Source organism: Cylas formicarius, unplaced genomic scaffold (genome assembly GCF_029955315.1).
Source record: "Cylas formicarius isolate icCylForm1 unplaced genomic scaffold, icCylForm1.1 PGA_scaffold_3__17_contigs__length_32017465, whole genome shotgun sequence".
In the NCBI taxonomy this organism is placed as follows: domain Eukaryota; kingdom Metazoa; phylum Arthropoda; class Insecta; order Coleoptera; family Brentidae; genus Cylas; species Cylas formicarius.
Genome location: NW_026844326.1, coordinates 19,713,562 through 19,736,229, shown reverse-complemented (window position 1 = coordinate 19,736,229; position 22,668 = coordinate 19,713,562). Strand labels below are relative to the sequence as shown.

General features: G+C 39.0%; 1 protein-coding gene across 2 annotated transcripts in view; it reads left to right on the top strand.

The window, feature by feature from the left end:
* LOC132700011 (extracellular serine/threonine protein CG31145) overlaps positions 1 to 22,668 on the top strand; it is a 102,074-nt gene that overhangs the window by 45,469 nt on the left and 33,937 nt on the right. For both annotated transcript variants that reach the window (XM_060667058.1, XM_060667057.1), the window contains exons 4-5: positions 3,043 to 3,121; positions 13,542 to 13,634. In XM_060667058.1, the coding sequence (XP_060523041.1) occupies positions 3,043 to 3,121; positions 13,542 to 13,634 (172 nt within the window). The remainder of the gene's footprint in view (positions 1 to 3,042; positions 3,122 to 13,541; positions 13,635 to 22,668) is intronic.

Genomic DNA, 22,668 nt, shown 5'->3' with positions numbered 1-22,668 from the left:
CATATGACCGCCACGGCTGGCGCGGATGTAGTCCAATCTGAACGTCCAATTTTCGATGACTTTTTCCAACATTTGTGGCCGTATATGGGCAATAAGACGGCGAATGTTATCTTCCAAAAGGTCAAGCGTTTGAGGCTTATCCGCATAGACGAATGACTTTACATAGCCCCACAGAAAGTAGTCTAGCGGTGTTAAATCACAAGATCTTGGAGGCCAATTCACAGGTCCAAAACGTGAAATTAGGCGGTCACCAAACGTGTGTTTCAATAAATCGATTGTGGCACGAGCTGTGTGACATGTTGCGCCGTGATGTTGAAACCACATCTCCTGGACATCATGGTTATTCAATTCAGGAATGAAAGAGTTAGTAATCATAGCTCTATACCGACCACCATTGATTGTAACGTTCTGGCCATCATCGTTTTTGAAGAAGTACGGACCAATGATTCCACCAGCCCATAAAGCGCACTAAACAGTCAGTTTTTCTGGATGTAACGGTGTTTCGACATACACTTGAGAATTAACTTCGCTCCAAATGCGGCAGTTTTGTTTGTTGACGTAGCCATTCAACCAGAAGTGCGCTTCATCGCTAAACAAAATTCGTTTACGAACGACGAATTTAGCCTTACTTGATGATCGTTTGATAAATTGCCAAACCAAATTGAGAATAAATCACTTGACAGCTGTTAAACTTAATTAATTAAATTTAAAGTTTCGGTAACCGTTCTTGAACTGTTCTTCTCGTGTGCAAATGAATAGAAGCTTTCCAAACGTCATCGTTATCATTCTCAGACGATTCTATTTCCGTTCCAACCAATTTTGGGAATCTATCATAGAACTATTCCAGAACGGTAATTTCTAAATTTGCTATTTAGTGGGAATCGTTTGAACCGACACAGTCCAGTTACGTTCTTTTTTCCTTACAGTATTGTTTCTAGTAACTTCTGGTATTAAAACAGTAATAGATGTTGATGAACTGAGAAAATGATGTTCAGCATTTATTATCAAAAACTCTTGCATTACTAAAAAAAACCTTCACAGCATTTTGGAAGGGACCTTGAATTAGCTAAGCTATTTCAAAATTACCACATAATATATCGCTTCTCCATGTTATCTTTTAATTTTAGGTTTACTTAAGTTAAAAATTAATGTGAACTAAACAATGGAACAATATCCGAAAGCGTTCCAATCGGCCATCGGCCATCGTTTGGGAATGGTGCAAAATTCGCTCTTGCGCATAAAAGTAGTTCTATCGATTGGAATACTGTGGTGGAAGAGTTCTAAAACATTAGGTTGGAAAAAATGTATAATGATTGGCTCATTGATTTTAATCTTTAATTTTACTAATTAATAAACTTTTATTCGAGGAACTTTCCTGCGATCCCGGAGAAAAAATTCCGGCGTGCCCAACGAAAGTCCAAAATGAAAGCGTAAAACAAAAAAAATGACGTAACGCCAACTAGATACACAGGAGATTTGAATCGGCCGCGAGGAAGAGGTATCGTAAATAATATACGAGGAGGGTTAACTCGAATTTCGCGTCTAATAACGGCGGAACGTCGTCGTCCCTCGCTATTTTTCATCACGACGTGCATAATTAACCGACATCTTTCTCGAATTACGTAGCGGCGACAAAGTCGTTTTTTCCGGCTTTTGTTTCTTTGCCCTCGGCGTCGTCGACGTCGGCCGGCGGCGGGCCCGCCGAGAGAAAATGACAAACGGCAGTTTGCGAAATTTTAAATTGTTTTCGTTTTACACGTGTTTTCCGAGAGAAGCCGTGTGCGCCCCAACTGTTTTCGAGGCAAAAAAAGAAACGTTACGTAAAATACTACGCTCCAACTACGTCTGTTGTGTGTGTGTTTGTCTGAGCGCTGCTTTGTTCCGTTTTAATAAGTTTGTGTTGAGAAGATCCCTACGTGTGTAGAAAATGTTATGCAATGTTATTATTTAGTAAATAAATTTCAATAATTAAAAATGATTATTCACCTTGGTTCTTTTGTTTATATTCTATTAAATAAGTTAGGGGATTTAAAATAGCCCGCCAAATTGTAACGGAAACGCGTGGTACCTCCTCCCCCCGGCCCACAGATCCGTTACCTCCAATTTTAAATGTAGGTTAATGATTTTTCGCGGTCGCGTTTCAAATACGAATCGGATTTATTTTATACTGGCGGCGTGATTAATCGTGGCGGCAGGGGCGGCACAACGGTCGCCTATTCAATAATTCTTGATTAGGTTTTTCAAATATTTGCGGTCTCGTTAAAGATAATTTTTCACCCGGCCGCCGCGTGACCGCCATGTTACGAAAAATCGGGACAAGACGGAGACGGGGGAGGTGCTTATTGCCACAGCGTGAATTACATCAAAAGAAACCGCCACCGCCGCCGACAAAACACGTAATGAATCACGCGTTAAACACGTGCAAGAGGGAGCCGCGGGTTAGGGGGGGGGGTGGCGGCACCGCCTTTGACCCGAATATCCGAATCAATTGATATGCAAATCCGTTTCCGGTAGCCTCGAGAATTTCTGGTTAAAAGTTTTGGAAAATATTAGTTAAACTTCGGCGTCTCTAGTAATTAACGGTTATAGCGCATAAGCAACGTTCAGAATTTGTCTTTTTTTGCTTCTTCTTGTGGTTTCCGTTCTTGATTACGAATTAGTACTTTCCTTTCTTCTTTTTAGTTTCTTCTTGTCTTGATACTTTTCTTTGCTTTATATCTCTTTCACTACATTCTTCTTGAAGAAATTCAACAGCTGGCTGCTATTGCTTCTGTTTTTTTTTATTTCTTCATAATTAATAATTATGCGTGGCTTTTAAAAATTTCTTCATTTTACTAAATCTCTCCATAAACCTAAGTTGGTGTTTCACCCTTATTTGCTTGTGTGTACCACTCGACGTACTTTCACTGCTTCATCACATAATTGCCTTGGTAAATTTGTTTATATCATCAAATCTCGTTGGAGGTTAAGGGTGTCAATGAAAAAGGACAACTTGCAAGAAATTTAATGTCGTGTATGATATTTGCGACTCTTTTGTTTCAGCCCAAAAGTCCGGGGGCACTCAGTTGAAGCTGATCATTGATTACCCCAACGATCTGCAGGCGCTGTTCAAACCGATGAGGTGAGTTATTTAATTTTTTGTTTTATTTCGTTTTTTAATGCGACGATTTTTTTCGTGTGTCCGCGGCGTCGGTCTAATTGAAAACGTGATTTATCGTATTATATATACGTCGCCCGAATGATTTGTTATCGTTTGTTCGCCCCCATCTGCCGGTGCGTTTGCCCCGTGATCCGCGTACATTTTTTGCATTGAAAAAGTTTAATTTTGATTTATGGCGGACGCGAAATTTTAATGTTTACAATAAATCGGTTGAAACCGTTGTTGTTTTGCCGAAATACCGGCAAATCAAAATCTAATTAGTTAATGTCTAAACGTGCTGTCATTCTATGTCTTTAATCGTATTAGTTTATTTCGTAGATATGAGTGTTGGATGTTGTCGTACAGTTGTAAAATAGCAAAAATGGTATACATCGAGCAATGAACACATGAAATGTTCGATTTTTAATGAACAAATTTTTGCGGAAATAAAAATTTGTTAATTTTAGTGGCAAAGAATTTTTTTTGCAAAATAACTTATACTAATCTGTAAAATGACTCTGTCAGTATTTTCAGAATTTAATTTGAATTTAATATAAATAACCAAAATTATTGTTTCGATTCACATCGATATTATTAAGAAAAAATTGCAATATACGTTACAACAAGAAAAATTGGCGTAGTCTACCATAGGTACTCAACTAAAAAATAATATACTCATATAGACGGCAAATAAATTACCAGTGGAAGTTATGGTTACATTTTACTTTAATTTTAATAATGTTGAATCGAGAGAGTTCATTTTTCAAAAATTGGACCTACTACGTAAAATATATATATATTTTTTATTTACTCGAGTCGATATTATTGGGGCCTGCTGTGGAGTCAAATCAGCCTGCATATACTACTAGCTTCTATTCTTTGTTGACGTTTGCAGTTTGGCTGTTATGAGTGTTGCAATCATCTGGGCCGATTTTTGCGTACAACACTGTTCACTGTTAATCTCTTTCGCGCCGTATTTACCCAGCGGCATACGGCACGGGAAAATATTCTCTCATAATCTGGTTAAAAAAAAGAACTGAGCGAGGGATAGAGAGAGAACGCGGAGGAGAGTGCGGCATTTGCATTTTCATTTTGGTTCGACGGTTCCGACAACACAAATAACGTAATAGGTACGGGCGCCCGGCTTATAATCTCCTACCCCACCCGCGTTGAATAAAAGATCGACGCGGCTTAAACTCTAGGCACTACGTCGGGACGATGTAAACTTGCACGCTGTTTCGATGTGTAAAAATAGGGGTGATATGCGAATCGTTTATGGGGAGGTGGGGGGGTATATTATTAACTCGAATAGTTGCCGCATTTGAATTTCCGCGATAGTCGTCAAAATTCGTTAAAAAAAAATATGTGTAACTAGTAACTAATGTACTTCTTCCACACATCTTTTTCTACGATCCAATTAAAAGTTTACAACAAAATAATCAAATCCAAAAGGGCAACTCCAAGTAATTACATGAATTGTCCAAGGGTTTTTTGCATTTGACACAGGTAGGGCATTAGTCTAAAAAATAAAATGTTTGGTACAGAAAACAGTACGACCTTAGAAAATTTGTGAAAAAATGCACGAATACATTAAGTAACGTCAGAACTATCAAAGGCCAAAATATCTTCAACAAAATCTACCGAAAACATCCGATTGCTCCCAAACCCGTGGCTCAAATACCAGAAACATCCGAAGTGGTTCACGACAGTGCATAAGGCAGTAGGTGACACTTTCTGCACGTGTTGGCCGTGCGATCAAAAAAAGATATTTTAGAGTACCGAACAAAAAAAGTACTTTCTAATCATATCGGGTACACCAAAGGTAGAAAGTAATAAATTGAGCGAATGACGGGTAGTATACTTTTCAACTGATGGCCGAGCTTATTCAACATTATATCTGTGGATTTGAAACGAAAATTAGTTTTTTTTCATTACTATTATCCTGTCGTTTCGCGGCATAGGGAAGCCACCCGGGATAGGACCGTCCCTTAAGCACCCCGAGGCCGGTATAGAGGAGTCCTTAATGCCGCCGAAATGTGTGTTTTAATGGAGTTGTACCGCCGGACTAAACCACTTTATTAGCTTATGTAAGCTGGTAGTCGGCGTTCGTATTGTTACGGAACACACTCGAGAATTCGGACTGGAATAATATTTTGTCGTTTCGTGTAGAAGGGCCACGAGAAGCGGGAGTGGTTTAAACCTGGAACCCTTTCACGCGACCACTCGTTTCTGCTAGGCAGAGATATCAACGAATCACTTTTAATCGTTTGTTCAGTGACTATGGTGGAAAAATCGATCTGTGGTTGTGTGGATCTGGTGTGGTTAATTGTTGCGAAAAGTAAGTTTTCCACTGACGTGTGGAACAATATCAACGTATATATACAACTAGTGCTGTTTTTTCCTCTCGATAATTAATTTCTTCACATAGTTTAGCAAGGCAATTAATAAGAATAAATTTGCAATGCCAACGTGGTTTTTTTGTTGGATTGTAATTTTCGCTCCCGTTTTCGGAACCGCCGCGAGCCCCGCGTTTATTACGTTATGACGCGCGTTTTGCTGCGAATAAATCGGGATTTTTCGGCGCTTCAATAAAACCTCACGACAATCGAGTATATTCCTTATTCCGCGCAAATAAAGGTATTCTCGAGAGAAATTTAAAATGGGATTTTTATGTATGTAGGGAGAGAAAGGGATTGGCGTTATTCCCGCCGTCTCGGGCGACGCGCGCCTCTGGTCGGACGCTGCCGCGGATAACGAATCGGTTTAGGGGGATACGTGAGCGGCGAGTAAATTTTTACTCCCGTACCATCGAATATTATCGGGAATATTTTTCCGACGTTTTCGGTTTTCAAATCGCGTTTTCCGTTGAGGGACTTTTGATAGGATTCGAAACGTAGGATGCTCGTAACGAAGTAAAAAAAAACAATGCGACTCGGTCCGATATTTTTATGTATCGCTATCGGGATATGCGACGCGAGTCTAACGTGTGTATTTTGTCATCAAAATTAAAATGGTTATCGTAACCAGGAAGATTGTGGAAATAGTATATTATGCAACAAGTGCGGTAAACGGCATTTGACTGACGAGTTTATTTGGTACGGGCGGAGCGAGTGCTTAATAAACGTGTTGCATACTATATTAAAACAAAATATTTACTAGTTGCCATCAAACCTTTTCGTTGATCGTTCCGATGGGTTCTGCTATTGTCTCTTTTTAACTGTGTCCGTTAGACAGAGAGAGATGTATTATTGGATATGTCATATAAACAACGAAATTAACGCAATTTTCAAGCGCTATGTTGTTTATTTAACTTTTACAATTGTTTATTAAGTAGTTCATTTAAATAAAAAGACTGTAATTGGAAGAAAAATCATCCAAGGATAGATCTTTTAAGAGAATTAAACTTTTAAGATCGTGTAGGCAAGTAAAAGCAGGTCCTAATCTTCAATTTGATTTTGTTTGAACTGATGAGACATGGATATTTGAAAATGGCACAATTGGTCTTGGCAAGACATTAATATAAAAACTGTAAAAACCGCTAAAGTTCATGCGAACCGGTGTGTAAAATTTCTGTGGGAAACTTAAATTATAAATGTCACTTTACTTACCGACTAGTCCGCTAGATCTTAATTGTAGCTTATAACACGTGTCAGATATATTGCATAACATTTTTCTGTGTATTAGTTTTTGGGTACATTTTTGCAAAACAACAAGACTGCATTCAGTGACATGATCATCAGAATTGAATCTCCGAAACCTTCCCAAACCCGTGCGGTAAAATCCCGGAAATGGCCGATGTAGCTCGGATTCGCGGGAAACGAAACTGACGTAGTAAAGTGACGCAGGCCGCACGCTAGATCGGTGTGTAAAATTAGGTATTTTACAGACGGAATTATAGAAAATGGTTTTTAGTGCTAAAAATCAAATATAATAGATAATAAAACAACGTCAAACACATGGATACATATAAAAAAATGTACAGAAATATATATGTAAACTGTAACATCAATATGATGTTTTATTTTATCACGCATGTAAAAATACGACCTTGCATTGAAATGATTTAAGCAAAACCTCTTTTGCCGATTCGCGAACCACACTTACTCACGTAACATCCCGGACATCGACGATGATGTCATTTTTTTTAACTTTAAACATAAGGCAGGTAATCAGACTCTGGCATTGGGTTACCTCAACCTCTCGTCGCCCTGTGTTGCGGCACCCTTCGTTCTCACAGGGGCGGTAACGTGCCTAATCTACGTGACACATCAGGGTAGACGCTCTAGCGAAATCAAACGACAAAAGAATTTCCCGCAATGCCTTTCGAACGTCATAACGGATTTTAAATCTCTCGGTGTATTATTACAAAGGGTCCGACGAGGCTGCTAGAAAAGTGCCGAACGACCTCCTCCACTCCAGTCACCCACTCGTAAATAATCTCCGATGGCGGTGAGTCGACGATTTTTTCTTCCTTTAAATTGCGGCTACGATGAAAAACCTGAGGATCTTCTTTGATCCGGTCACGTGGTGTTCTCGCACCCTTCTGGCAACCGATGAGAGGGAAATCAAATCAAATTCTTGCTAAGCTTGATTTTATTTTAGTGTAATTTAATGCTAGTTTTATTAATCTTGATTTAATTAGATAATTATTTGGTAATGAAAGTTATAGTAGGTCGCCACTACGGAAGCCGAAAATTAAAATCGATAAACTCGGTTTAGTGCACTTTTCTAGAATTAATTAAACTCGGTTTTTGTTTAGTGAAACCTGGTTTTGGTAAACTGGGATTAAAATTTTAGTTTAATAAACTTGATCAGCCGGTTAAGTTAAATCTGAATTAAAGTTCGTAAGAAGAAAATCTCTCGTGCCTCACTTGTTGCCGTTCTCGTCTCCGAGCAACCCGCATCCTCTTCGTAATTTCGAATTGACGTAGACACGACGAACCGACTCGGGTGGTTCGATTTCGTGTTTAAATTCGAAACATCCGAAGATGTCCGCTAATAGGATTTGTTAAGCGGAAAGTTCGAACATCACTTCTAGTTCGGGAAATTATATAAGTTCAGGGCGGCCGCGCGCATACACACACACACATACACACACGTCGTCTCGGAATTCCTTTAAAACTTTTTTCATCGAGACGGATTAAGGCGCGCCGCGTTACTTTTTCCACAGTATCTGTCTCATTGTTTTATTTGCAAAGTTTTTTTGCAGATTTTGTGTCACTTTTTGCTGACCGGAAGTTTTGTGCCGCTTTAATCCTCAAAAATAATATCCTCCCTCGTTCGGGTGGTGGGCTTAGCCAGTGACAATTTTAATTAAAAAAAAATGTACGTGAAGTAACGAAAAAATATAAAAATATTTGCAAAATTTAAATACTGCCGTGTACTTTGACGTCACTTGGGAGTTCGCTAATATAGTGCGTTCCCCTGCCAACCTGGATTAAAAATCGCAGCAGTAAAGCCGCCCTTAATTATTGAGGGAGGGACCGCCCGACACCGGGAATCGCCGTCCGGTGTATTTTTATAACCTAAAAGGGTTGTTTTACGCGAAAATTAGTCTCGGCGGCGGCGCGGAACGCGGAAAAAAACAACCGGAACTTTTTTACGCTCCTTTCCGCCCCGTGTTTTCCGTTAATTTGGAAAAATTCGGAGCGGTTTTCCGCACGGCGATGATGTAATTTAATTTGAAATCGTAGCAGAGTAGGGGACGAGCGACTACCACCCCTCGGAATCAATACCGAATTAAATTAATTGGTGGCCATTAGGACTTTTTTCCTACCACTTATTACCCGAATAGGTCCGGACTTCCAAAAATGCCGGATACTTCTAATATTACATGTATCAGAATGATCGCAAAAATGGGCTGATATGTTTTCATATCATCCGCATCTGAAGAATAATTTTTTATTTTATTCTATTTGCGAATAAATGGCATCGCGGGATGTTTCCATGTCTCATTAATTAACTAGCGTCATTAAAAACTTGCACAAATCATAAATCACTAATACAGGCAAACATTTTTCGTGTGGGATTGAGATTGACGGTCCGCCGCGTCGTCTACTGTGCAATCTAATCATGACAATCGGGTGGCCTGCTTTTAATATTCGGGTGAATTCACGTGACTCACCCTTTATGGAATATCTAAAAAAAATTAGGATTTACAGAGAACAACAAAGGACAATTATTTACTTGGATGAAACCTGGTTCGACACTTATGATACCCCGGAAAAGGGTTGGGTTGACTCAACTGATAAGTGTAAAACAAACGCGCCATTAAAAAGAGGCAAAAGAATAACTATTTTGCATGCTGACTCTAAAGATGGTTGGATTCCAAATAGACTTTCTCTGTCTGCGAAAAATATTAAATATTCTTCTCTGGATTACCATGAAGACACCATCGCTGATTTATTTGAAAGTGGGTTTAAAAACAAACTAGTTCCAAACATACCTCCTAATACCGTCATTGTAATGGACGATGCAAGTTATCACAGTAGACAGTTGATTAAAACCCCTTCCTCCTGTGACACAAAAGCAACAATCCAAAACTACATGTATAATAACGACATTTATTTTCACGAAGATTATACCAAAAAGCAATTAATTGATGTTCTACAAAGCTTGAACCTACAAAAGCAATACGTCTGTGATAATTATGCAAAAAATCTAGGGCATACAATTTTAAGGCTTCCACCTTACCACTGTATATTTAATCCCATTGAACATGTTTAGCACCAACTGAAATCTGCCATTCGTCGTAACAATGTTTTTCCCCGTGTTAACTCCAATGCCCTCAAACTTATAGAAACCGAAGTTTTTAACATCCTTGCACAAAGTTGGGCAAATTCTGTTAAACATATAGAAAGAGCAGAACAATCGTATATCCATATTGCAAATAATATAGAACAAATAATAATTAGAACAGGCGATGATAGCGATTTTATTTTATTTTATTTTAGATTTAAACATAAATACATACAAAAATAAATAAATATTGTTTAGTATCTTTCTTAGCAAAACCCCAAATAATTAAATTCTAAGCAAAGGGGTCTTTCCTTAATTCGTACCAGTTCGTCACTTTTTTATATCTATGAACAGACTACCCCTTTTACTTCTACCAAGATGTGCTAAGTGTCGCTCGATATGCGCGAAACCCGCTCAACCATGATCGCATCAGGTTTATTGCATGTTAAACATTGTCTCCCCTGCTATATTATGCGAGCATCCGTACATATACGTATATTCGAAACGGTCGTTAAGCGCCCTCTCGTATTCCGCGAGAGAAAGAGAGAGAGTGAGGTTATCTCTGAATTATACGACGGCCGCATTTCGCGTGACGATACGCCCGCTTTGTCCGGGTAATTAAGTATTCCGGCGGCGACGTCATCGATACGTTAAATTCGAAGGGAACGTCGGCATCGCAAACCGCGAAATTCAATGCATCGTATCACCGCAACGTCGCTGACAATAAAATGAAGACGCGGCGTCAGAAAGGGGGGGCCTCTATATTGTGCCTGGAGAATTTCGTCGATCAAACAAAGGTTTAAGTAAGTATATTTTTTAAAGAAGCTTCCACAGGCTATTATTTACGTATCGATTGTTGATGAACCAAACTTAGTGTTGTCTTATTCAGAGCTTAACTGAACTTTTTTTCATTCTACTCTGGACCTGCTTATAATATACTGTTTAAGGGAGACTGAGCTAACGGAAGGATAAGAACATTTTCTCGGATGACTGATTCACATATTGCTGAATGTTAAGAAGTAAGATTCATCAACAACCGACGCAGGAGGAATCCGGAAGATTTGTAAATAGTAAAGGCAAAGTAACCACAATATCGACAGTTTTTGCATGTTAAATTAAGACAATTTAAGGTCCATGGTAGCAAAATCTGTCATGTCAAATCATAGGTGTGGTTAGGTAGGTACAGCATGACGCATCCTAGTTCCGACTTCACAACACAATCTGGTCCGTATACCTTTGATTATAGCAGCAATATTATACAAAATTTTGAAGTGCTCAAGACTGGCTTATTTTACTTCATTTGATAGAAAGATAATGTGTGACCAGAAATAACAATCTTCTAATACTACCAATGTGGTGGTACAAGCGTGTAAAAGTCATGGTTGTATGGCGTGAATAACTACGCAGACCGCTTCGAAAAATTTCAATCTCTAGCAAAACATTTTGTTAGAGTTCAAAGGCCAACTGCAGTCTACGACATAATTTGTTACAAATAAATGCACAATTATAAACCTACTCTATAGGTTAGCGCAGACGTCTAAGTTCCTTTGATGTTTAATCAGAAAAGTTATCAACTTTTGTTGAGAGTTGAGCCGTTTCCGTTTAATAGGCAACTCCCTCGGGAATTCACGTACAAAGCTTCCCCCACCCCTGCCACGGCAAAGCGAAAAGGTTTCTCCCAAGACGTGGGGCGGCGTTAACGAAATATTCAGAGAAATTAACGGTTTTCTGTCTGGCGGCTCCCGTTTTGAGACTTATATTGGCATTCTTCGGTCGAACTCCCGGCGTACTCCCGCTAACAAGACCTTTTGACGTTTAATTGAGATTTATGGACCGGAGTTTTGATTAAGCGGGGGAGAGCCACGTCGAAAATTAATTTGGTTTCAATTTTGCCTCCGCTGCCGCCTCTTTTCGAGAACCGGATATTGTATAATCTTCTTTTATTTTTTCGCGATTTCGTTTCGTGCGATGTTTCAAAAAAACATGACGATACGACATCGAAAGCTGCAAAAGAATCGAGACCGAGATTTACGAGTCTCTACCCCGGCTCCCTTCCCCTGTATCAACGTTATCCCGGGACAAGCAGAGGAAAATCCCGAGATTTGAATTTTTAAAATGTCGACCCGGCCGAGGAAAAGGAGTTGTTTAGCTAACTCGCACCGATTTCTACGGAAATCCCGACAAGAGACCGCCAAAACCGCAATAAACGCAAGTCAACTTTTTGCGTTTTTAGGTCGAATAAGTTAGACGTTCTGATTCTCCGCTACTGCAATTAATATTTTTTAATTATCCAATAATACCATTTCGCTTCAAAGCTTTTTAACCGAATGATTTATAGGTTATTATTCCGATCAAATAGCTCCCTCTAGCCCGTGATTTATTTTCCGAGAGCGGAAATCGGCAAACCAATATACCCTTAACGATTGGCGAGAAAATAGGTTTTATCGTCGCCGCCGCGCAGTATCCAAGTTATTATTTACTTTACGAGACGCGAAATGGCCGTTTTAACGAACGTCTGCGAAATTTTGAAAACGCGCGGACCGCCATCATAACGATAACAAACAAAATCGGTAATAACCGTTAAGTTACCCGCGGCACCCAATAATCATAAAAGCCCTTACGTCGTCGTCCGTTCGGTGGATTTGGGGTGGGACGCCCTCCGAATTATATCGATTATGCCGTTGAAAACATTTACCTACACTTTCGTATGACAACAAAATTGTCGGGTACCGACTGGAAAATATTCGGATTGCCTTATGAAAAATTCATGGACCGTCGCGATGGACGAGCGTTCATAATTAAAATGAAAAATCACGTACAAATTATATATCGCGCTTCCAGTCTTTTTTCGCGTCTGTATATATCTATGTGTGCGTGTGTAATTATTTACCCCCATATTCGGCGGTGACTTATTAACTGTCCAATGACTGATGGTAAGACAACAGTTACTGGTAAAAGAATTAATTAAAATTTGTTAATTTTGTCGTATCGAATTGCATTATTTGAAAAACAAATAAATAAAATTAAGGGAGTAAAAAAAATTAGAAATTTGTTTGAAAGTTTTTATATTCTTCGAATAAAATTGTACTACGTTGTTATTTAAAACTGAAAATCAAGTTGTCTATACCACCTAAAATACGGGTAACTAAAATTTAACTATTTTTTTTTTGAATAAGTATAATATGTTGTGGTGCCACGAGCCCTCTCACAGCAGCGATTAGGCTCAGTGCTTAGTTCGTTAATATCTCTAACGAGGTTTTGGAAACTATATAGGCATGGTTACCTGCATCAGCTTGGACTTAGAATCTCGTTCGTTTAACTACTAAAGGATATAGAAATAGCCAATATTAGATATTAGTATTTAACAAGAATGGAAAGTTCAGAATGTCAAACTTATAAACAAAATATTAAGGGTTCCAAAATAGAACCCTGTGGCACTTCCAATTTGTTCAGAATATTTATTTATTATTGGAGAATTTGCTTAGAAATCTGTTAAAGAATATTGCTAAAATTAAGCTACACGGTCCTGATGAGAAAATGTTAAAGTTTCATTATTTTATATTATTGTATAGAATTATATTTTGAACAATGCGACCTCTGAAAACGTCTCTCGCTATCCGATTTTCACCCGTCAACGGATTAGACAGTATCTTTTCTGTTACAGGTTCCCGCGGGAACAGCAAACCCTGCCCAATCACTTTTATTTCACGGATTACGAGAGGCACAACGCCGAGATTGCCGCCTTCCACCTCGACAGGTAAGTAATGGAAAGTTTTTTCCTCCAATTTAGATTTACACGTTGTTTGTCGCGGTGCCTCGGGACACTCCTTTTTTCTCCTTCATCGTTGTTTGCCGCGTCGAAAAAGACACACGGTATAATAAAACCGGTCAAAATCCCTCTGAAACACACCAACTTTTCAGCGCCAACTTTGTCCGAAACAGCTTAAAACTTGTTAATTGTCTAGTGCCAAAGAAAGCGGCACTTATCTGCCGACTGCCAAGAGGACCATAATATGGGCTATAAACGAATTGTTTTACTCGGAAAAAGTTTAAAGGAAATTAAACAGGAAGCGATATCGTTAACGCCCGGGAAGTTTTAGTCGAGTTAAGAAAAAAGTAGTTTTTCCTAGATGTAGAAAGTCGACGGTTAAGCTGCATTTTAACAAAAGTTTAGTTCCGCGCGAAGGAACACTTAATCCAAATTAAAAGTGTTTAATTAAATCCACAGCCACAGTTTAGCGCGCGTGAAAGCCGTCAACTGTTTTATCTTAAACGCCCAGATACTTTGAAAATAGTATATTATATTTATACGCCCCGCTCGCGCCAAATACACTCGTGATTTAATAGTATGTTATGCAACAAGTGCTTTAAACGGCACTCACGAGTTTATTTGACACAAGTTTTTAATAAACGAGTGACTTAAAACGTTCATCGAACGTGTTGCATACTATACTTTTTATACGACCGTTAGCTTTTGGGTACATTTTCGCAAAACAACACGAATATGACATAACCGTCAGAATTCACAAACGTGCGGTAAAATCCCGGAAATGTCCGAAGTGGCTCAGATCCGTGGGACACTAAACTCACGTGATAAAGTGACACGTTCTGCACGCTAGATTGGTGTATAATTAGGTATTTTACAGAAGGGAGTAGAAAAACGAAATTCCCTTTGAAGAATTACGTTGTTAATTATGACTTGGTTAAACCAAGGAAGCCCGAATTAAAAAACTTACTCAACCAGTTAATTTAAACGTGTCTTAGATCCAGCTTATTTTTATGACAACTGTCATCGATAAAGTGGTTGGTTGTTGAAGAACGCTGTAACAGTACATGTTTAGTATGAGTATGGTATGGGTGGGGATTTACGTATAAATATAAGAATGAATATGAGTGCGCGTGTGGTTATGCGTATGCCTATAAGCATGAGTTTGAGTATGAGTATTAGTATATGGGTGTGGGTATAGGCATGGGTATTAATATAAGTACTAGTATTTTTAAAATTAAAAGTGAACTGCGGAAGGTTGGATTTTACATGCCAAAACGATAATGTTTTATCAAATGAAGTTTTCTCTGTGTCGAAAGGAAAAGTCGGAAAGTGGACGGAAATGTCGAAAAATTGATAAGAGCTCTAGCTCTAATTCACGAGATGATTGAATTTTGAATTAAATCTAGATTTACCAAAGGATCAATTCCACAGAGGTTCACTAATACAAATTTAATAGTATATTATGCAACAAGTGCGGTAAACGTAGCACGAGCGGAGCGCAGCGAAGCGAGTGTTTAAAACGGACAGGACCGTCAGAATAGACAATTGTCAAAATTCAAGCCGTGTGGTAAAATCTCCGAAAACATCCGATTGCCCCCAAACTCGTGCGGTAATATCCCGGAAATGTCCGAATCCGTGGGATATGACGCTTTCTGCATGCTATATCGGTGTAATAATTTTACAGACGGGACTAGAAAAAAATATTTAATTTTGAATTAGGCTTGATTAACGAATCTCTGCACTTCGCCTAGTCCTAGTGCCGTCAAGTCCAGAGCGAATCATATTACTAGAGTCAATCTTAAGAAACTATTTAATCCAAGTTTAAGAAAAAAAAAAGACGATGCTGCCGTTTGACGATAAATACCGTTTACTTTTGGCATCCGAAAAATTCCGTTTCCCAGAATTTCTTCGGAGACGCGCTTCGTAATCATTGTTTAACACCCGTACACCGGGGGGCGATAAATCCGTCTCTCTCTCTTCCTCACCCACACACCCCGACCGACGAGCCATCTAATTCCGAGAAAAATAATACGCGGAAACGCGCGCGCGCGTCAAATCAAAATAAAGAATAACTTTCTGCATGGGACGCGGCAATTCAGGAGGCTCGAACTTTTCCTCTTCATATTTCGCACAATACTTCTCCATTATTGTGGGGAAAACGAACGGCGCCGCCGGCGCTGCCGCCCCACGGGGGTCGGTTCCGTATTACCCCCGCCCGCCATCACGACGGATACCTGTTTTATGTATAAGTTTTTCTCACTGAACGGTCGTCTCGCTATCATTTTCTTTCCTCTCCTTTTTTTTTGACCAGCTATTCGATCGAATTTTCCTCTGTATTCGTTTTCGTTTCGTTAATTAAACGCGGGAAAATAAATTGCGCGGCCATATTGTAAATGAGCTTTACACGTTTTGGCGCTTTTGTCCCGGGCGACGCGAAATCATATTTTATTCAGTAGAATAAAATACGTGTTTAGATAGAGACCGCACGGGAGGGGAATTTAACTAAATTGTTTTAAATTTATTTTGTTAAAAACTGGAGACTGTACATTAAAAAAAATGGCGTGAGTTCTATTACGTGACTTTCGCCCCGCCCAAATGTAGAAAACACTATTCTATTGAGACTAAGAAAGTTATAAACAATGTTTATTTAACTCTCATTTTCGTCAATGTGGCCGTTTTTTCTAAAGATGCTTGCTTGCTGGCACCACGTTCAATGAGAATCAAATCAACATTGTTTATAACTTCCTTAGTCTCAATAGAATAGTGTTTTCTACATTTGGGCAGGAGCATCTCCTGAGATACACTAGACTCGCACATATTTCGCATAAATCGCACACGATTCAACACACGCTGTGTTATACACGAAATAAGAATGATTATTAATAATCTTAAACTAAGTAGTATACCAAACCAAAGACTATTAAACACAGGTAGGTATAAAATTACTATTATTACTATTAAATACTATTACGGAGCACAATTTTACCTAGATTTAAATTCCGAAACTTTAGGTAATAATCTTGTTGCATTGTAAGTTAATGGCAACCCTTGGATAATCCCATTCACTCTCTAGCGAAGCGCCCTGGTATTCCTATAAAAGAAGAAACCACGTTGAAAGGTTAGCGGGAAAACGGAACAAGGTAAAAAAACAGAAAATAAAATCGGCATAAAAGTAGCACGGGATTAGGTGGTAAAACAAACTTACCTCGATTCTAGGGTTTTCTGGAAATGCGGGGCAATGAGAATTCTTTTTCAAAATCTCTCGTTGAGATAAAGTCCCATTTCAAACTCCAAATAAATCCAAAAGTATGGGAAATCACAAATTAGTAACCAATTTAAGCGGGGTAGCACTACCGGCTCAAAAAAGAGGTCGGTCACACAAAAGAAAACCTGCCACCGACTCAAGTTTCACTAGAGAGGGCAAAAGTCGGACGGTCAGACAACCAGTTTTATTAAAAGGCCCAACGGACAGAAAAAATTAGAGGGAAAACACCACTCTTGCCAACCTAGTCGATGGTACTCCAGCAAAATCCAAAGAATCGAGGTTGCGTCAACGAGATCGAATTGGCCGAACGGACAAATGGTGGCGACAGACAGCCAGTCCCAGTGAATTGAGAAAGAATAGTTAAAAAAAAAAACAAAACAATGTTTATTAGGCCCCGTTAAGAGCCGATGAGGAATACCGAAGCCGTGAAAAGCAAATGTGGTCCCCAGCCTCATAGTGTGACGACTGGTAATTGTTACGACTGCCTCTAATGCTCGACTAATACTTATTACTATCTCTCGGTAAACCGGTGTCACCTAAGAGAAAACCGAGCGAACAAGGGGCCACGCACACAACCACTGCCGCGTAAAGTATTTATGATTCGGCAACACAACCTGACGGGGAGTATAAGTCCAAAACTAAGGAAACCGAGTATACAAAACAAGGAATGGTTGTATTGTGTGTTAAAATCGCAAAATCGATATCAAATTAACAAACAAGAAGTTTTTTAAAAAACCCTCGCCAAACAGCAAACAGATAAGGAAATGAACGGCACAATTAATTCTATAAGTTACTTATAAAATTAATATTATGAAAATTATTACTAGATCCAAACAAAATATAAACCCATTACTTGCAGATGTGCCAGTACATTTTTACTTTAAAAATTCTAAATTTTACCATTGAAATATGAAACCGTCACAAACCATCTCGAAGATTTCACATATAATCACTCATCATCATTTCGTTCCATCTGCCATGATAACTTCTTCCCGTCTCTGTAATATCTTAATAGAACCTTTCCCCATGTTGCTCACGTCTGCAAGATTTTCTCGAAGAACAATTTCGATGGTAATGCAAGCAATGCATTTTAGATTTGATCGACAACTTTGCAAAAACAAAATGTATAATTTGACTAGGGAGCGCGGTTTTATAGGACTCAGCGCCCGCTAGTTATAGTTGTGGAACATTCGAGCCGTATTCTAGAGAATCGGCGCGTTCTCGCTCCGATCTCTGCGTACGCCTGAATTCTGGGAATGCAAACAGTGCCGGGCTAGCGTCGGGTATCTTCCAAAAAAAAAAAAAAATGCCAACCTCAATTGTACCTCTCTGTTCTATCTTTTGAACACCTTGCCGTGAGTGTATTGTTACATTATTATTTTACCGATCTGTCAGCGCGGCGTTGCCGAGATTCGACGGTGTCCCTAGTACTTTACGATTTTAGCTCGCGTTGCAGTTATAATCGACACTACACGGGTTTTAAAGGGCTTAAAATGACACGTTTGAAAGCGTTTAATGGGCACACCCGTTCCAGGTATATTGTGAAAGTTTCGGGAGTAACGCCACGCCGCACAAAACGTGTGCCTAGAGCAAGGCAATGATGACAAATTCGGTTGGCGTGTCGGCGCCGATCAAATAACCGCATTTTTCACGCCCGGCGGTCGCCCCGCTAATTTACAACCACAGAGAGTTCGGGGGATGTGCGGCCTCGCGCGTGGCTGGCAGCGCCCACGCGTAATCTAACTTCGTACTCGTGAATAATTTAATACGAATTTAACTCGTTTTTTTGTCTGTGCTTAAAAGTAAATTGAATGGACCGCCGCCACCCCAGCTTAATATTTACGAGTTAATCATTGGGCCGTGCACTGAAAAACTCGAAAATCCGCATCCAGTATACGAAGAGAGAGATTTTATTTGCTGTGTTTTCGCAAAAGTTTTTCCCTTTCCTTCTCCACATATTATGTGTGTTGAGAGTTCTTTGAAACACTTATTGAGTCATTTTTTAACGTCGATCCAATTTTATGGTATGGTCGGGAATACATAAAATCACAACAAGCGGATTCCGAGGAATGGTTTAGAATTTTACTTTATCTCTTGAAAATAAATTTAGCCAGTTCTATACTTGCCCTACCTATACCTGTATTCAACAGTATTATATCGATATTCTCATGGTCCAATTAACAGTCAGTCAGTTATTTCATTCTTTCCAAAATGGTCTAGTTTCCAAGATACGGGGCTTTACTTCCAGTACTTTGATTCCTTTTTACAGTGCAAGGACTGAATCTAAAAGACACTAACACATGCTATAGAAACAAGGACAGAAACGACGAAAACAAACAGAAATTAAAATGAACTATTAAAGAATTGATATTATATACAGATAAGAAGTGAGACCATGCGAGACGAACCCAAGTACATCATGTAGATAAAATGAAGGAGAACAGATCGGCAAAATTGGCAAAAGACAATAAACCCAACACAGAACAGAAGGACCTCTTGGTAAATATTCTGAGAGCAAGACTCCCACTGCACAGTTAAGACTGAACCCCTAAAAAATGACTTACGAATAAGTGAAAGAAGAAGAACGGGCAGGTGCTTAAGTCTTGTAATATGTTAATATGATTTTGTTTAAATTTTTTTGGATGCTACGTTCCTGTATACTGCGCAGCATTTTACGTGAATAAATTTTTATCGGACTCGACGAGACGGACTAAAACGCCGGCTTTAACTGATAGTTTAACAATTTATGTGCGCAATACTGGTTGCCAAAAACACCGTTTCAAATATTTTTCCACCCCGATTCGAACAAGGCAGATTAAAGGCCCCGGCATTGTCGCTACCGACGTTAAAAACGGATACCACCTCCCCAGCCCTTTACAGTTTGGAATCAATTTGCGCCCTAATTTAATTCGGTCGCTTTATACTGTGGGGTCGGTAATCGTCCGGCAGCGCGGTCTCTCGACCTTTTAATTACTTAAGAAGCCCGATAAATTCGAACGACCCCGAAAAGGGCCCTTTTATTTACCGGAGGGCCGCCCCCGACGCATGGGATTTGGCCTGACAGTGTATTATAACTTTATCTCTAAGCCCCAAAAATCCACTGACGGGTTATATATATATATATATATATATATATATATATATATATATATATATATATATATATATATATATATATATATATATATATTAAATTATATTACATATATATAGCGATCAGTCCGACGACGGGAATCATCAACGGGCACGAGATCGGATCGTCCCGCCGCAGAAAGTAATTAAGTTATAGAGTCCAGAAGTTTCTGAGTCGATTCGTGGCGTCGGCCCAAGTCGACGTGGTCATTGCGGATCGCCGACCGTGAACCTGTAAAAAATATATCAAAAAGTTAAAGACAAAAGTTGGTTAGATTCACTTATCCTACGCATTAAAATATTATATTATTATATATGCAGGATGTTTGTATTTTCGTACTTTCTTATTTTTAAATCATGTTTTATTCCTCGTATCCGTCCGGACCATAATCTAGATATATATTATATCAAAATTGATATTCGCAGTTCTAAATATACCTATCGATTTTTCCGACTGAAAAACCATGTTATATATTTGGGGTTGGTGTCTTTATAGAAGTGGTGTGTGTTGATATTTTAAAAATAAGTAAGTACAGGATGATCAAAAACTTATATTAAAAATTTAAATGAAAAAATCGTTACATTTTTTTAATAGAATCAACTCATTTTATTTTATGATATGTAGCATTAAAAAAGACTTTCTTTAAATTTGATTGCATTGTCTACGAAAATAAAAAACACCCTGTAAATATAACGGTTACCCTGTACATTTCTTTTTCTTCGTCTATTGCCATACGCCTAGGTAGTGTGTATTGTACGCTAAGGTTTGAGGTTATGTAGATATTACTATTTATTGACTTTGCGTTCTCCGAATGCAGATTCTCACCCGCCATTAAAGTTATTTATTTCTTATCTATTTCTTTTAATATGCTTCCTTCCTCAGCGTTAAAGTCAGCGTTCAACAGCGCACGGTTCTCGGCTTCGAACCCCGATAGACGCGAAAAAAAAAAAAGATGAGTCACGTGACTAAATGTAATGATGGGTTGAGTGGTTGCTAGAGAGTTGAGGGAGAGGGTGAGGGTAGGTAGGTAGGTAGGTAGGTTGGTGCTAAGAGGAGTGGTGGATCGAATGGCCTTGAGCGGACTAGTTTCCGCTAATATGAACCATAAATTTTCTTATGGGACATGTAAAAATGAGAAAATTTATTCTTGAAAACACTTACATACGATTATTAAAGGTGATTAAGTAGCATATCATCGCCTACACTCCTAAACAGGGTAGCTGGCTCGCTACATGTTGTCTGTTACACCAGTCCCTTATTTATATTCCGAAGATAAGAATGCTGCTTTTTTAGGGGCCTTTTTTGCTGTCTATCTTTCCAATAAGTATAGTATCTGGGGCCGCCTGATATGTGTTCTAGATAGCAGAATGGCTGTATCTAGTAGTTGTCTCAGTATTCGTATCATTTCATATGCTACATGCTCATCTGCATATGCTACACCTCCAATGCTGCAATTCTATTAAGACACATATTGAGGGACCACGTTTCTGATCCCTATAGTAACCCTGGACACCTAGATGTTTATACTTAATTAATCTTTCGATCTGTTGATTGTCGATGGAAAGTTGAACTTTTTCATGAGCTTGTGGGTTAATGACCGTTATAGTTTGGTTTTATTTATATTCATAGTAAGGCCATATACGTGTATTTTTATTCCTTTCTACATTTTCCCAGTAACGATGCCAATTTCCTTCAGCATTGGTATTAGCTGGTCATGTCAAAAGCATTTTGGTAGTCGATGAAGCAAATGAACACATTGTTTCGTTGATCGTAGCATTTTTGTACTAACATTTGAATACGGTAGTGGGCCCCAAACCGTTTTTGAAACCAAACTGTTTTTCACCCGAGTTCTCTGTGGTTCTGTGGTAAATTCTTATCTGAATTACTTTCAAAAACGCTTTTAATACGTGACCTATTAGGTTGATAAGTTTATGGTTCTTCGCATTTTTTGAGATTTGTTTTCTTACTGTTGGTTGATTTTTTTTTATTTCTTATGTTTTATTTAATTTTTCGTGAAAGTTTTTTGCTCTCCCCCGAGAGCGGACGTCGAATTTCATACACAAAAGGAATATTGCGTCGTCAATTATTCAACGAGCATTGTTGTACCTGCCGAAACGTAGATTCCCTGCAAAACGGAATCGTAAATTATTGCGCAGCGAAATTTAATCAAAAACAAAATGACGCCCGGACGTTAAGATCCCGCCAAACACAAAGGGCCAGCCTCAATTTACTTTTCGTCTGCCATCGGAGCGCAGTATACGCCACCGTAAGTTTTCAATTGACGCTAAGTAGTAACGCGATATCGCAATTAAAGTTAAACGGGCTCCTGTGACATTTTTTTATCGAAACATTTCTAATTTTTTTGAGGAAAAGCACGAGTCAATTAAACAATAAATCTGTACACAAGGTACGTAAAGCCAAGGTGGCCTATGCCGCCGTCGCGTCGGAGGTAAATTTAAACGCCAACGTAATACCCGACTCCGGGCAAGCCGAAGCGTTTCGGTGGCTTGTTCCGGAATCCTATGCTCGACTCGTAATTTACTACGAAAATTGCGTTCCCGATCTTTCCCGGGATAAGGTCGGATGTCTTATCCCGGAATTTTAGAGGCGGCACTACGATGCCC